Raw genomic sequence first — 16,904 nt, forward strand, 5'->3', positions numbered from 1 at the left:
CCGGGCAATCTTGATTCCAGCTTGTGCTTCATCCAGCCCAGCATTTCTCATGATGTACTCTGCATATAAGTTAAATAAGCAGAGTGACAGTATACAGCCTGAATGTATTCTTTTCCTGATTTGGAACCAGTCTGTTGTTCCCTGTCCAGTTCTAACTGTTGTTTCTCGACCTGCATATAGATTTCTTAGGAGGCAGGTCAGGTGGTCTGGTATTCCCATCGTTTTAAGAATTTTCCACAGTTTGTTGTGATCGACACAGTCAAAGGCTTTGGTGTACTCAATAAAGCAGTAGTAGATATTTTTCTGAAACTCTCTTGCTTTTTTGATGATCCAGTGGATGTTGGCAGTTTGATCTCTGGTTCCTCTGCCTTTTCTAAATCCAGCTTGAACATCTTAGCCGTTAGTATATTGTCAGTGCTGATTAAGAAAATTAGTTTCAAGGAACCCAGTTCTGACATAATTTCTAGTTTTGGCCATTGGAGATCTATTGTTTAGGAAACTGAGCAGGAGTTGAATGGTTAGTTTTATACCTTGTAAAAGATCTAATGATCACATTTAACTCAATTAGTATATTGAGTTGAACAGATCAAGGATGTTTAATTTTAGAGAAGTTCAGCATATCAGTTCTTTTTTACGTGGATCGTGCTTTGTTATTTAGCCAAACCCAAGATCATCTAGACTTTTTCCTATATTGTCTTTTAGGAGTTTTATAAGATTTTTTTTTTTTCTTATCTCAGCTGTGCTGCACGGCATATGAGATTGTAGTTCCCCGACTAGGGTTGAATCTTTGTCCTCTGCGTGGAAAGCACGGAGTCTTAACCTCTGGACCGCCAGGAAGTTCCTTGCAGTTTTCCATTTTTACATTTAGTCCTATGATCCAGTTTGGTTGACTTTTGTGAAAAGTATATGGCCTATGTCTTGATTCTGTCTTTTTGGTATATGAATGTCCAGTAAATTAAGCCTTGTGGAAGACTTTTTTTGCTTCATTGTATTAATCTTCTCCTTCAAAGATCATTTGACTATGTGTCTGTAGGTCTATTTCTGGTTTCTCTGTTTTGTGCCATTGATCTATTTGTTCTTTCTCCAAAACCATATTGTCTTGATTATTGTAGATTTATAGTAAGTTGAGTTGTGTCAGTTCTTTGTTCTAAAGATCACAAAGATTCAGTCCTCTATTTTGTTCTAAGAGTTTTATAGTTTCGGCCCTTGTGTGTAGGTCTGTCATGCATGAGGTCTTAATATAAGGTATAATGGGATTTTACATGTAATATCCTATTGTTCCTGCAGTTTATTGTAAAGGTACTTTTTTCCCCCAGGTGAATTGCTTTTGTCTCCATGTGTAAAATCACCTGACTGTAAATGTAATAGTGTATTTCAAGATTATTTTGTCTTCTGTGTGTCTTTTTTTGTAACCATTTGGAGTTTAGGGTCAGTTTATCAATTTCTTCAAAAAAGCCTGCTTGGATTTTGATAGGAATTATGTTAAATCTGTAGATCAGTTTGAGGAGAGTTGCCATGTTAAACAAGTGGCAAAATATTAAGTTTTCAAATCCATGTACACGGGATGTCTTTCCACTTTTTAGATCTCTTTTTTACTTTCAACTCTTTCAATAGTTTTCAGAGTAGAAGTTTATACTTTTTTTGTTAAATTTCTTCTGAGTATTTAATTTTTTAAATTCAATTACAAACAGGTGATTTTAAATTTGTTTTTGTGTTTATTGCTGGTATATAGAAATACAGGTTTTTGTATATTGATCTTGTACCATGTAATGTTGTTGAACTTGCTTATTAGCTCAAATAGTATTTTTAGTGGATTGTTTTTGGATTTTTTGTGTACATGTCTTCTGCAAACTCTTTTTTTTTTTTTTTAATAAGGATTTACATGTAGGTTTCATATGCACAGAAGTGGTTTATGGAGGTGTCCTCACTCCAGGCCTGGTGGTGCAAGGCCTGTAGCTCCTGCAGTTTGGCAGATGTCACAGACAGCCACTCTGGGCTCTGTCTTTAAAGATCTGAGGTGAAATCCACCTGCTTTCGTTTTTGCAGATTATTGTCTAAAGGGAGCATCCTTGTCCTGGGTCCTCTGTCTTACCTCCACCCCCATTTAAAAGCATGCGTTGCCCCTGTGGGCCCCGCCTCCTTCTACCCTGGGCCTCTGCACGTGGAGTTCTCTGCCTCCTGACTGTCCCTCCGTCCCATACCCCGGCCATGCCACATTTGCTTTGCTGTGGCTTTTGACGTGCACATTGTGTGTGCTTTTCTCCCATTGGGCCACTTCTCAGGTATCACGTTCCTTTCATTAGTGTGTTGAGCAGTGCCTGTCTGCTGCCTGTCTGGGAGCACAGGGAAGCGCGGCTGTGTCCTGCTGCTGGGTGGTCAGCTCCGTGCAGTGTCCAGCGCGCGGTGACATGCCTGACATGTGCGTGCGTCCTGCTCACTGAGCGGGCAGCTCAGCAGTCGTCGCTCGGGCCTCGGGTGTCTGTCTGTGCTGCTGACACTGTTTAGCCGTCAGCTCACCTAGCGTCCATAAACGCTCGGGGGTTGGCAACGCTCATCAGAGATGACAATGTCATTTTGTAATAAGAATGCTTGGCAGGTATGTGTGGTATGTTGGCATAAGTAGTCATTCTTTTTTTAGTTTGGTTACACTGCCTTTTATTGGTATTCTATTTTTGTGGATCCGATTTGGTTTTGGTAAAATTTTTCAGCTCAAGCTCTTGGGGAAGCTAACTGGATCATAATATAGTAACGGGGTACAGAAGCTTCCCCTACTCTAGGATTTCCAGTAAAGCCGACGTTGCTATTTGGAGGCAAGGCTTTGGAAGACTTTCAGGTGAGGTCAGTTCTCCTTTATTTCAAAGGACTTTGGTTCCTTGGACTAAGTGCTTTGTGAGACTGGGCTCCATGGTTCTGTGCTGTGCCAGAAATAGCAGTTTTTGTTGTTAGAAAAAGTAGCACTAATGGAGATTAAATATGTCAGGAGAAAAACTGGGCTTCCCTTTGCTTCTGAAATTTTTCATTTTACTAATGAGGTGGGACAAAGAGTGTGGGGAGATGGGAGAGTTAAGGTATTCCTTCTGTAAGATAGATGTGCATGAGGTTGCTGCAAGGGCTCCCTGTGCTATGAAGTGCTTGCAAGGCCCGGCCGCCGAGACTCTAGGCTTTCCACATTTGTTGGAGGGTAACTTGTCGCTGTGGTGTGAGCTGTGGAGTTGTTGCTTTGCTGTTGGTCCCCACTGCGTGGTGATTCCATGCAGAAGGGTCCAAGGGGTCCGTAGATGAACAGGACCTCATTTGCTTGTGTGTTTCCAAGGTGACCTTCCCTTTGTGTTAAGAGCCTGTACTTACGGGTCACGCTGTGTGGTTGAGACAGAAGACTTGGCTGGTTTATCCGCTGACAGTTGTGGCTGGTGTGGGCAGCCTGTGCTCCTGGCTCTTCTGTGTGTGAGGCTCTGGCCCGCAGTCCCAGGGCAGGCCAGGTGCTGGTGCCTCTGGTTGCTTGGATGGGCGAGCTTCACCCGAGGAGAGCTTTAGAGCTCTGTAAACTCTCCGCGGGAGGAAGGCCAGGAGCCGGAGAGTTAATTCTACACCGTGTGTGCAGTTAGCCTCCAGCTGTGACCAATTTCCAGGGGCTGAGAGTGCGGAGCTTGGAAGACACTGGGTTTCCACTTCAGCATTGCAGCCTTGCTCGGAGAGGGGCTTGTAGTGTGTCCAGGGACACGGGACTCCTTGTACCGTAGCTCCTGTTTGCGAAGTTGGTGAAAACACGGGAAGGTGAAGTGACATTGACATGATGACAGATTTTTTTTTTTTTAATGTGGGATTATTAAAAGCTGAAAGCAGCTCCCTGTGGCTGTCATGTGGGTTGAATTTTATTTGATCACAAATGAATGGTTTTGATACAAAATATGAATTACTTGAGTTTAGTATTTATTTTAGAAAAATACGTAAAGTTATAGCCCCAGAAAATTCTTGGTTTAAAATCTGATTTGAATTTTGGTAAACGATTGCTATTTATTGTTATTAGTCACCAGATTGACTCGTATGTCTCCTAAAATCTGACAGGTATATAATAAAAGATCATTTAGTAAATGATCACTTCATTGTTAGATTTCTCTTTATTGATAATGTATCTAGATAAAAAGATAAAGCAATATCATGTTGATATTATGACACAGCTGTTAAAGTAGCGCCGTAAACTGAGACTTTTGCAACTTTAATAGGAACCTGTTGTTTTGCTAAAACTGTTAGAGACTCTTGCTTCGTGTAATAGTCTTTTGGGAAAACTTACTTTTGTCTGTCAGGAAAAGAAAAGTCTAATTACCATTTGTGTATCATAGACTAGTTTGAAGAGAATCACAAGTTATTAAACAAGAACTTAAAAAAGGTAAAGATTTTGGAATCATGGGAAGAATGGGTGTGATGGTCACAGAAGAGGAAAAACAAAGAAAGGTACAAAACCTGAAAAGAAGGAGAAATACTGCTTCATTTAAATTTTAAATCATTTAAAATTATTTTCTTAAGAGGAAAAGCACTAGATTTGTGAACTTCAGTAATGGTCTTCTCCTTTTGTTTTTAAACTATTCTACATTAAGAATTATCTGGAAGAAGTGTATTTCGGGGTCACTTATACATAGATACAGACATAAGTAACTGGTAATACCAAATCAAAAGTTGAATTACCTTAATTCTCTACATTATTTTGAGTCTGCAGTTACAGTCCAGATTTGCGGGTGACTGGTTGTGTTCATGCTGTGATATGCTTCTAACTGGCTTTTTAGTTGAACCGTGGTGTGAGCGCACGTTGTTAATAGCAATATTTCAGGCAGCATAGGGGTCCCTGTTCTCTCCTTTCATAGGCAGCAACTCCAGCCATTTCATAGGACAGTGTGCTAAGAACATGTGTTTCTGGTTAGAACAATGTATTTAAAAATTTGTTTCATTTTGTTGTTTTTATGTTTTAAGTTCATATTAAAATGTGTCTGAGGATAATTATGTTATTTTAGTAGAGATGTTATTCATAACTGAGTCATACAATCGTGTCCTGTTGTACAAACTGGAGCACATGTTCACTCTTACTGGTGTTAGGTGGTGGTGCTCAGCTGAGCAGTAGAGAGAAGGTGGGTTAGTATGCAGGGTCTAGAGTGACTCCTCGGGGAACAGTCAGCGTGCCTCTTGGCCAGACATGTTACCAGTGAGCTTTCTCAGCAGAAGGCAGGCGTCATGCCAGAGATAAAGAGCCTTTCCAGGTTTGGAGTTAGAAAACAAAACTCACCTGGAACTTTAAAATACTTGTTGGGGAAATGTATTTTCTGATGGTGCCAGATATTAAAGCCTGAGGTCTTCTTGTGCTGTGGACAGCATGTAAGGAATGATGATTCTAAAACCAGCCTGGTTGTCAACTTTTTAAGGACATTTTCCCATAGAGACTGGGCACAGAAATCAGTGCATTTAAAACCAGCCAAGAGCAAGAGCATCTAACACTGGAAGTAAAAGATTTGAGGATTATTTTGCACCTGATGTTTAGGTGAGCCATTGCATGTAATTCTATTTCATATCTGGAAAAAAGCCCTCTCTCAAACTTTTACCTATTTCCTCTTAATATGAGTAACTGCTGTCTACAAGTATTTATGGAGCATATGCTCTTTGTAATTGAATGAAAGATAGGAAAGAGACTTTGAACAAGTGCCTTGGTCTAGGTCTTGTTTCCTTTTGTAATACCTATTTTTGATGTTATCACCTGTCACTTGTCAAAGGACCTGGATGAAGCCCTTGCTGTTTTATAACTGGCAGGCTGAAGTGAGCTTTTCCATGTGTCCAGGGCTAGCAGAGTCCATAAACGCCCTCTTTGTGCCGCCCCCAGCGCCCCCGCTCTGTGCTGGGCCTTCCAGGGGCCTCCATTACTCCTCACCTGAGAGCCGCGTGCGTTCGCGCTGCCTGGGCGGCTGCATGAATGAAACCCGGGCAAGTGGCCTGACCATTCTATCCAGGCTCAGTGGGTCTGTTGCACAACTCCCCTGATGTGAAGTAGAATCTTGACATCTTAGTGAGCATATAGCATATTAAGTTCTGTTATTTTCCTCATTGAAAGTATGTAGTGATTATACACAGATATTTTGTGTATTAGATTTGGATATCCAACAGGTAACAGTTTATTACCATTTTAATGTCAGATTGTGACTCCTTAAAACACGAAATTGTTAGAACGTTTTTGTGCATCTTTGCTCAACATAGTACTCAGTGTATTTAATATTTTTCATTATTGAACATTTATATACCCCCAAATTGCCTTTAGTTAGTAAAATGGGACATTGCAAGTTAAGGAAATTAACTTGGAAAAGTGTAAGTGAAGTATTTTTAGTAAAGTACAAAAACTTTATTGCCTTATGCAGGTGCTTTATTTCATGTGTTCGAGCCTCCTTGTTTTATGCCCCAACCTTTTATTGTGGAAAATTCCAAAGATGCACAGAAATAGAACACGCAGCTTCAACAGCTGTAAGCTTTATTTCATGTGTGCTCTTCCAGCCCCAGATTATTGTGAGGCACGTCCTAGACATCAGATAAGTCCACCACAGACACGTCGGTGTGTTTCTCTAAAGGGCAATCAAGCCCCGTTTGTAGACAGCTCATGGGGAGGCCTAGTGCTCAGTCATGTGTTCCCTTCTGGTGGAGCCGTACCCCAAATGGGAGCCTTGTGAAAGGATGAGGTCGTGGAGGAGGTGGTGTCTTCCCCACCATGTACAGAGTCCCCGCTGCTCCCAACTCCACGAGGGGGCAGACAGGAAGGGGAAAGTGAGCTGAATGGAACCTGGTTTGAGTTTCCCTTTCCTTCAGCAGTCACGTGAAGGTGACTTTTCAGAAGCAAGCAATGGCTTCTGAAGGAGCTCTCAGTGCCCCTCCTTGCTCTTAAGACACAGAGTGAGATTAGATATTTAGTAAGCAAAAATCTAAAACATTTCCAGAGCGTTGCCTGTAATGTTCTCTTAATGATTTGGGCTTTAATGGAAATATAGCATTTGAACTTATGTCTAATTTTTGCCATCTGTAGTTTTGGATAACCTGTTGAAGTTTCTCACTGGGCGATGAGCACGTGGCCTAATTGACATACGTTTGTGGGCACTTGGCTTGTGCAGACGGGGTACAGCGCTGTCTCTGTGTCCACACAGCCTTCTCCTTTCTCAAATCCTCAGTGGCTTTGTCCGTGTCTCCACGTGAGTTCTGTTCACAGACACCTGCAGGTGTGTCATGGTGACTCTGTGTGGCGAGGACAGGATTCTGTGTGCAGCAGCTAACCGTGAACGCCTGAACACTATAAACATTGGTTTTTAGTCTGAGATAGAGTTTGTGTAAACAGAAAACTTCTTTGTCTGAAGTCGAATGCTCTGATGTGTGGGACTTGTTCTCCTTCAGCACCATGTGTATTTGCTCTTCCTGTTCTCTTTTTTTGTTTCCCAGAAAATGTATTTCTTTGGGGAAAATGCTGTTTTTCCAAGCAGACTGTGTGAGACTTTGCATTTTGTATAAGTGATTTTAGCTGCTGTAAGATCCTGAAGGGAAGTGATGGGATAAAAATGCAGAAGTTGATTTTTCTTGCCTGTGTTTTGGCGTCTGTTTTGCATTGGTTTCCTTCTGTTGCCACCACTCAGATCGCCTATCCCTGCAGCGTGACATATAATTATAATGGAACTGTTATCTGCATTCCTGTAGCATTCTTTTTTTCCCAGCACTTAATGCCTTTTATTCCTTAGCTTCAGGCAGGAATTGTGTAGCATATGTGAAGAGGCTTAAACTGTTTCCATTACATTCTTTCTGGATGGCTCCGTTATATTTAGGCTTACATTTTAGACAAAGTTGGAATGTTATTGTGGTTGACCTTGACCCCAGATAACTGGGCAGACATTATATAGCCATGTTTGAGTCCTCACAGAACGTGCTCCTGAAGCCGACGGAGTCCTGGCGGGAGGCCCTCCTGGACAGCAGGGTCATGGAGCTGTTCTTTACCGTAAGTCCTGCCCCCCACCCCCGCCCACAGGGAGGCCACACAAGGGTGCCACGGGAAGGCCAGCTTCTATATTTCTCTTAAGTGAAACAGGACAGATTGCTTTTCTCCTCCAAAGCCTTCTCTTCTAATCAGTATACTGCTTAAACAAAGATTATATAGAAATGTTTTTGCTGGTTTATAAGAATGTTATGTAATTAGGATGGGTTTAATGTCATAGGGCTCAAGGTGTTTGGTCTTGGGATCTCTTTACACTCTTAAAAATTATCGAGAACCCCAAAGAGCTTTGGTTTATGTGGGTTATAGCTAATAGTATTTATATTTTCCATATTAAAAATTCAAACTGAGAACTTTAAAATATAAATTATTAATTCACCTAAAAATAGCAATATCAGACCACTACACAGTAACATAAATAACATTTCAGTGAGCAAATAGCTACATTTTTAAAAACAAATTAAACCTTTAGTGAGAAGAGTAGCATAGTCGACATTTTTGCAGATGGCACTGATGTCTGGCCTCCTAGCCCAGCCCTCACCTCTGCTCCTTGTCTGGTTGGTTGCACCTTTGCCATCATATTACTGACATGTAGAACGTGTGTGTGTTGGAGGCGGGGGTTGGGCAGTGGCAGTGGAGAAGGTGGGCACTGCCCTCGGTGTGCTGAGAGGAGTGTTGACCTTATGACCTGGCAGAATCAAGGAAGTCCTGGGGACCCTGGGCCACATGAGAAGAGCTCTCTTTGTTGCCAGCCGTGGGCTAAGTCAGTGTTCTTGAGTAGCAGTACACTTCGGCTGGACCCCTGCTTTAAATAGTCCTGCTTATTGCTTGCTAAATAATGAAGAAGTTAGGAACCTGTTCCCATCTTTGCCCAAGAGGGCCTCCAGTGTAATAGGCAGAAGCTGGGGAAAATAGTGTGTGTGTCTCTGATAGAGTGTGGGAGAGAGTGTGTGTGTGTGAGTGTGTGTATGTTGATCTCTCTGCAGATACAGTGCAAACATCCACATTAGTTACAGCATTTGGGACAAAAGTGCAGATAAAGACCAGTTTAAAAATGATAAGCTATTTTGCTAAATCCCAACCATTAATTATAGTTTATCTGTTCATATGTTTTAAAAATGCTAGTCACCAGCCTTACAACTGCTTGCCTATTTATACAGCATTTAAAATGTTGCAGGCATATAGTATATATTTTTAAAAAAATAGTGAGAACAAGGTTGTTCGTCCCTCAATGTACATAAAAATCTCTTTCTGTAGAAATGTTCAAACTGAGTATTAGCTTGCATTTTATTCTGTAAATCCGAGAAGTAGTGGGTAAAAACAGTATTAGTATCAAAGGTGATTGTAACTACACTTCAACACTCTGTTGCCTGCCTCCTCGGGTAGAAATTGTTTTGATGTGGATCCAAGTTCAATTCTCTGTATTATTCATTTGACTGAAAACAGTTTTTGAAAAGGTAGAAAACTTTGCAGCAGTGCTGGAAGCGGCTCCTGGTCTGAACAGCTGTCTAGACGCGGCAGCAGCTGCCCCTGTCAGCTGGGAGCCACTGTGGGCAGTCACTCAGCCTTGAGAGTTAATCCTTTTGCTTTGTTATGTTAACAGTTTTGTATTCTGTGGCCTGTTACTTTCACATATGCACTTTATGAACAATTTTAATTTTGTCATTTGTTAGAAAAATGTCAGTGACAAATCTTGTTTCATTTTTCTTTTTCTTAAGTTTACTTTTTAAGTTTCAGTTCTGTGAATTTATTGCCTCTTTGCAGCGTTTTTCCACAGGTTGTTACTTTTCTCTAGGTTTGAATTGCTGCACTTGTATGTACTGTGTCATGGCCTCAAGACCTGGATATGGCCCTTCTGGGTTCAGGGGCCTGGATGGCCTTCTGGCCCTTGCAGGTTGACGACTGATCCCGTTTTCTCCTTTTCCTTAGGTGTTGGAAAACCCCCTCTCCTTAGTTTTTCCTTTCTGATCTTCCATGTTGTCTCTTCATCACACTGCTGGCTGTGTGGATACTGGTGGTCCAGTCTCAGCTGTCAGCTTCGCAGCCTTGTGCAATCTCCTCGTACTTGTCTTCTGCTTATCGCCCGTCTCGCCCCACTCCTTGTCTGTGTTCAGTCTCAGAGCCTTCTGGTCCTGTGCTTCACCAGGCACTCAACTGGAGGCCCACAGACGTCTTTGATTCCCCGTGTCTCCGCAGAGCCCAGTGTCTTACTCATGAGCCTTTCTTTACTCTGTTATTTCCTGTCTTGCTTCTCCATTCACCTGCCTGGGTCTTTGGCTGGACTTAGCCTTTCTTTATCCCTCTGCTTCGGAGAAGGCAATGGCACCCCACTCCAGTACTCTTGCCTGGAAAATCCCATGTAGCCTGGTGGGCTACAGTCCATGGGGTCGCTGAGAGTTGGACACGACTCAGTGACTTCACTTCACTTTTCACTTTCATGCGTTGGAGAAGAAAATGGCAACCCACTCCAGTGTTCTTGCCTGGAGAATCCCAGGGACGGGGGAGCCTGGTCAGCTGCTGTCTATGGGGTCACACAGAGTTGGACACGACTGAAGTGACTTAGCAGCAGCAGCAGCATCCCTCTGCTTTCCCCTATTCAGTTGTTGGATTTGGGTTTTAAGTTGTGTAATGTAGTTCAGATATGGTAGAGCCTCCGTGTGATGGAAGAAGGGCAGGAATCTACATCTTCCATAAGAATCAGTTGTTGATTTATCATGCGCTTTATGTGGTTCATGTTTCAGGAAAGATAAGCCTGAACAGTGAAGTCAGGCTCTGAGGATGGTTTATTTTATTTTATTTATTTTATTTCATGACATGGTCCACGTTGGCTATTTTTTTTGCTTCCTCAGGTCTAGACCAGGGTCGAGGGACCACTTGGCTGATGAAGCAGCCCTCTGGGGCCCCAGACTGTGTTGTCTGTTACATTTAAATGTTGAAAAGGTTGAAAAACACAGTGACAGAAATGTAGTTACAGCCTTCAGATAAGGTGCTTAAGAATAGTTGTGTTCAGAAGTTCTTGAAGTAGAATGTATACATGCACTTGTGCATCGTACTTTTAATCGACTTTATATAAAACTCAGGATACTTCGAAAAACACTGTGTTGCTATGGACCGGGGAGGGCCTGGCCAGGTGAGCTTGCTGGGCTTCGCAGGTCGTGAGTTCTCCAAGGCAGCTTCTACTCCACCCTCTGAAGACAAGCACACAGCAAAAACTCCTTGACAGCTGTTAAGTCATGAGTTCTGTGTAATTTTCACATGTCCTAAAATACTGTATCGTTCTTCAATTTTGTTTTTCCCAGCCACATACAAAGGTAAACAGTTGTTACCTCACAGGCCACACAGAAGCAGGCAGGAAGCCAGGTCTGGCCCATGGGCTGTGGGTTGCCAACCCCTTTTCTAAACCAGAGAGGGTAACATGTCAGTAGAAAAGTTAATTTTGTGACTTGTAGCGAGTTTCTAATATTTTAAGTTTCTTAGAACCTTAAGAAGCTCAGGAATTGAAGACTGATGGGGAATCCATCTGAGAACTGGGGGTGTGTAAGTGCTCACTGTCCCAGCCCTGCACCGGTGCATATTTGGGAAACATTCTACCTTCACATAACTTATAGGGGATTTGTAGAGTCAGAGTGAAATAATCTGAAACCCATGGAGAATAAATGTATACATTGTGACATTCAGAAAGCAGAGAGGTTTGTGTAGGGAAAGTGGGGCTGGAAAAGTGAAATGCTTGTGGAAAGTAGAAGATGGCCATAGTACGTGTGGTAGATTAAGATGAGAAGTTTCCTGTGAGTTCTCTGAACCATTTTCCTGGGTTGTTTTGGTTATTAAGTCTGAGAACATTAATGATCTTCATCGGAATGCTGTATACCAGGTGTTTCAGATCAGTATTGCAGAACTGAAACAAAATCTAGATGAGGTTCAAAGTGAACTTAAATAGAATCTAAGTAAAATTAAAAATTTTTAAATTTATCAATTGCTATGACATAGCATAAAATGAGATTTGGACAACTTGTAGGCAGTCTCAGAGTTAATGGAAGACTGTTTATGTGTTGTTTGAGTGAGCGCGCGCCTAGGGATGGAGGGGTTCGCTGGTTTTCTGAGTGTGACTGTCTGCATCCACCAGAGTGCTGTCTGTACGCTCCTGCCTGAACTTCGCTAACTTTAGCAGGAGCCTGGGTGAGGCGTAGTTAGCGTAATACAGACGACTGTCGTCCTTGCTGTTTTTAGAAGGAGCATTGTGCCTAACTGGTCAGCATCTGTTTCTCTCTTTGTCACAATAGGCTGGAGACAGTTCAGTTATCACAATGTAGGTAGTCCTCCATTGAAGATTAACTGATAACGTTTAAAATCATGGCCTGTAACAAGCAGTGCACTGAGGCACAATTTTCAAATTTAACTTTGAAATCAGTTTTCTAGAAATAATCAGCTGCAGTGAATTTTACTCTCCCTTCATTTGGCATGATAGAAGCATGACCCTTGTAAAAGAGGAATTTATTTTTATGGATTAGCTCATCTTTCCAACAGGTACATCGAAAGATCAGAGAGGATTCTGACATGGCCCAGGACTCGCTGCAGTGCCTTGCGCAGTTGGCGTCCCTGCACGGGCCTGTCTTCCCTGATGAGGGCGCTCAGGTGGACTACCTCGCCCACTTCATCGAGGGCCTGTTGGGCACCATCAACGGGTAGGTGTCCCAGCCGGGAGTGGCCCTGGCTCTCCTGCATGGTTTGCGGTGGAGGGGAAGAGAAACAGCGATTCCTCTTAACCCTCTGAAGTAGTTATATGTGAGTGAGCACACAGAGACGTGCCTTTGGAACAAGTGGGTGGAAACCAGTTCCCCCTGCTCCACTTAACGCCGGTGCCCACACCTTGGGTTGTAGGATCGAGATAGAAGACTCTGAGGCTGTGGGCATCTCCAGCATCATCAGCAACCTGATCACCGTGTTCCCTCGCAACGTGCTGACTGCCATCCCCCGAGAGCTGTTCTCGTCCTTCGTCAACTGCCTCACGCACCTCACCTGCTCTTTTGGGCGCAGCGCTGCACTGGAGGAAGTGGTAAGTTGCTCCTCTTATCACACGGCATCCGTCTCTCCGTCCATCTCACAGTGAGGGCTGCCCTGCTTCTGAGCACTGCTCACAGTGAGTCATTGTTTTAAAGGCATGTGTTCTTGTTTATATGTGCAAATTATTTGGCGATCTGTGCTTGGAAACATGGCTTTTAAAACATTTGTGATTAAAATCACTTTCAGTTCAGTTGCTCAGTCATGTCCAGCTCTTTGTGACCCCATGGGGTGCAGCATGCCAGGCTTCCCTTATTGGTCTAAGTGATTATTTTTAATTGCTTTTGTTTATTGTTTATAATTTTATTTATTTATTTTTGGCTACATGGGCCTTTTCTTTACTTGTGGCAGGTGGGGGCCACTCTCTGGTTGTGGTGCTTGGGCTTCTCATTGCGATGGCTTCTCTTGTTTGGATCCTGGGCTCTAGACCACAGGCCCAGGAGTTGTGGTGCACAGACTTAGTTGCTCTTCGGCATGTGGAATTTTCCCTGATCAGAGATCAAACCCGTGTCTCTTGCATTGGCAGGCAGATTCTTTACCACTGAGCCACTTTAGCCCTGGTCTAAAGATTTTAAGTTGAGATAATTTAGTACATGAATATAGGAAATGGAGTGAAATGTTTATATTAAATGTTATGCTGAAAGCCCATTTTAATATTAAGCTGTTTGATTAAGTTCAAAGGGTGCTGTGAGCTTTATGGTATGGTTGTGACTATATATAATTTTAAGTGTTGCTTGAGAATTTAAAAATCTTGGGCTTACCTGAAAATTGCATAAATATAATTTGGTTCAAATAATTGTAACCCTGTTTATTTTGATTAGACTATGCTCTTGAAAATATTTTTGGTGCTATGGTTTAATAATATACCTTAGTAAATTTTAATTTACATTAAAATGAAGACCAGTTCCATTACTCAGAGATGTTTCTTGGTACAGATTTTAAATGCTTATCTTCCAAGTTTTATACTTAATCTAGAAAACATGTACTAAACTTTTTGACAACAAAGCTGTGTGTGTAACAGTTACTGTGAATAACTCCATTAATCTTGGGAAGTAATTGATTTTTTTCCCTGCAAAGTAGTTATTGTTGAAGCTAATTTTTCTTTTTATGAAGTGTAAATCCTTTTCAAAGATTCTAAGGGTAAGAAGAATATTTGTGAACTTTTGACAGAATTTCGAGTGAAGTCCGGCTATTTTGTTGGGAGGTCTGGCAACATGTGTGGAAGTGTATAGTGTCCCTTTTTGTAGGTGTCAGAGCGTGAAGAACTCAGATGTGGCTGTGTCCGCACCGTGGGTGCCCCGTGGTTTGATGGGGAAGGAACCAGGCCAGGAAGACATTTGTGTGTTGGAAAGTGTAGGTCATGGAGGAATAGACATTTACAGGCCTCACATGTGAGATCTGAATTTCTGGGCGAGGAAAATGATGCTAGGCATGGAAGTACAGGGAGAGTTAAAGGAAGCTTTACTGAGACCCTTTTCAAGTGATCACAGATACTGAGTCACTAGGGCTTCACATCCTGAGTCCCCCCTTCCCCTACCCCTTCCCCCTTGTCTCGTTTCTTTTCTAAACCCTGGGGGTTAAACAGAATAAGCACGTTTAGAAACACAGCTGCTTTTTAGTGTCTGTCTGTGGGTTGAGGAATCTTCTAACCATCTTATAGAGGAATTGCTCAAAGATACCTAACATTTTTGGTTTGCAGATTTTGAATTTGAGCATTTATTTATTTTGCCTAGGGAACTAACAACTTGGAAAACATTGTTTCTGCCAAGGTTTGACAGAAGTATTGGAACTCAGAGGGCCTGGCTGCACTTGCAGAGAGTGGGTGTTTCTTGTGCTGTCTTCCTTTCTTTTAACAAATTGATTTCTTTTAACCTGTTTATGATGTTTAAAAAATGGTGTTAGAAACAGTTGGTTATCCATCGAAAAAAGCAGAGGGAAAAGATTTGTCTAGTGCTTTCCATGACTCATAGCAACCAAATTGGCAAGGGTTGTACTGCTTACAAGACTACCGTTGGAAACAACTAGATCTAGTGGCCAGGGTTTCATAGGGCACACTTGAGTAAGGAGGCCCGGCCACCTCAGGGCAGGTGGGCGAGTCCCAGCGACGCTGGCCCTTAGGAGGGCTCCTGGGTCAGTCCAGTTCTGTGAATGTATATCTGTTGCCTACATTTCACCAGGCACGGTGTTTGATAAATACATTCTTTAGCGTTAAGAATTAGGAAAGTCATATATGTTTCCAAAAGGAAAAAGTTAATCTAAGAGTGTAATATTAAAAATTCTCTGAAAAGTTATAATTTAGACTATTTATTCAGAGGCTAGGAATACTGTCATATGCATGGGTGCTCTGAGTCAGATTAAGTCTGTGCTGTAAGGGCTGTCTAGAAAAATAAGAGAATGAATTCATTTCTATTGCATTTGACATTCAGAGACTTCTCTAAATTATTATTATTTTTTAATATTTATTTGGCTGCACCTGGACTTAGTTGCCGCTCACAGGATCTTTAGTTGCAGCATGAGAAGTTTTAGTTGCAGCTTGAGGGATCTAGTTCCCCAACCAGGGACTGAACCCGGGCCCCCTGCGTTGGGAGCGTGGAGTCTTAGCCATTGGACCACCAGGGAAGTCCCTAAATTCTTTTTAAAATAGAGAGATCATGACTTTTTATTTGTAACATTTCTGTGTTTTTTCTCTATGTTGCAATTTTTGCTTCATATGATGCTACACTCAGAAAGGGGCTTTCCAGGTGGCGCTAGTAGTGAAGAACCTGAAGAACCTAAGGAACCCAGCTACCAGTGCCTGAAACGTAAGAGACACTGGGGTTGGGAAGATCCCCTGGAGGCAGAAATGGCAACCCACTCCAGTATTCTTGCGTGGAGATCCCATGGACTGAGGATCCTGGCGGACTGTAGTCTGTAGAGTCACAAAAAATACAGTCACAGTGACACAACTGAAGTGACTTAGCATGCATGCATACCAGAGAGGATATAGCAGATGAACATAGCACAAACTGTTTCAGTTCTTTCCATCTTTAATCTTTTGTATGTCCTTGCTTGCTATTTTGCACTATATATTATCTGATACATGTGTTACACATGTATTACTTATCACTGGACTTGTGGGTTATGGCAATGCATATAAAATTTAAACTTATTGTGAAGTATTTTGTTCATGTCAAGTAAAACCTTTATATGTGTGTGTGTGTATAAACATTGTGAAGAATAATAAGATGAACAGCTGTGTGCCAGCCATGCAGATATTACAGTATATCGCTGGGGCTTTTACCCCTTCCACCTACCTGGAGTTTCCCCCTGTTGTCATAAGCACGGTTTATATTGCACAAGTTACTTCTGCCAAATGATTTTGTGTCGTGTTTGCTAACGAGCGCTGCCAGGGTGCCGGGCCGCGCTGTTGGCTCCTTTCCACCCTCTGTGACCGCGATGGTTCTGCGTGCTCGCCTTGCCGAGTCCTCCTGAGAGCAGAAGAGCAGCCCCTGGCTGTTTACAGGAAACAGGAGTTCAGCAGACTTTTCATGAGCGGTGCGGCTCCATGTGAGAGCTGATGGCTCACAGCCACTTACTGTAGTTATGTCTGTGGATCATAATGCTTTTCTTAACTGAGTCAGGTAACATACGTTTATATATGAAGACAATGCTCCCAGGCAAAGAGAGAGCTTCCCAGTTTTGTGAAAATGATTTGGCATTGTCATGTGGGTTTTTTGCCGTTTGTAGAAAAAGGTCTGTGGGAGTTGTCTACAGCGTAGCAGTCAAATGTTAGAACCACATTGGCACCATGTTTTATCTGGTATACTTTTACAGTATCTGACATTAGGCACACATGCTTACTTTATTTTTG

General features: G+C 42.3%; 1 protein-coding gene across 2 annotated transcripts in view; it reads left to right on the forward strand.

Moving 5' to 3' along the window:
- XPO4 (exportin 4) overlaps positions 1-16,904 on the forward strand; it is an 86,733-nt gene that overhangs the window by 39,886 nt on the left and 29,943 nt on the right. For both annotated transcript variants that reach the window (XM_040266803.1, XM_040266804.1), the window contains 3 exons: positions 7,890-8,002; positions 12,521-12,678; positions 12,875-13,049. In XM_040266803.1, coding sequence (XP_040122737.1) covers positions 7,890-8,002; positions 12,521-12,678; positions 12,875-13,049 — 446 coding nt within the window. The remainder of the gene's footprint in view (positions 1-7,889; positions 8,003-12,520; positions 12,679-12,874; positions 13,050-16,904) is intronic.

The sequence above is a fragment of the Oryx dammah genome, unplaced genomic scaffold (genome assembly GCF_014754425.2).
Source record: "Oryx dammah isolate SB20612 unplaced genomic scaffold, SCBI_Odam_1.1 HiC_scaffold_24, whole genome shotgun sequence".
Classification (NCBI taxonomy): Eukaryota; Metazoa; Chordata; class Mammalia; order Artiodactyla; family Bovidae; genus Oryx; species Oryx dammah.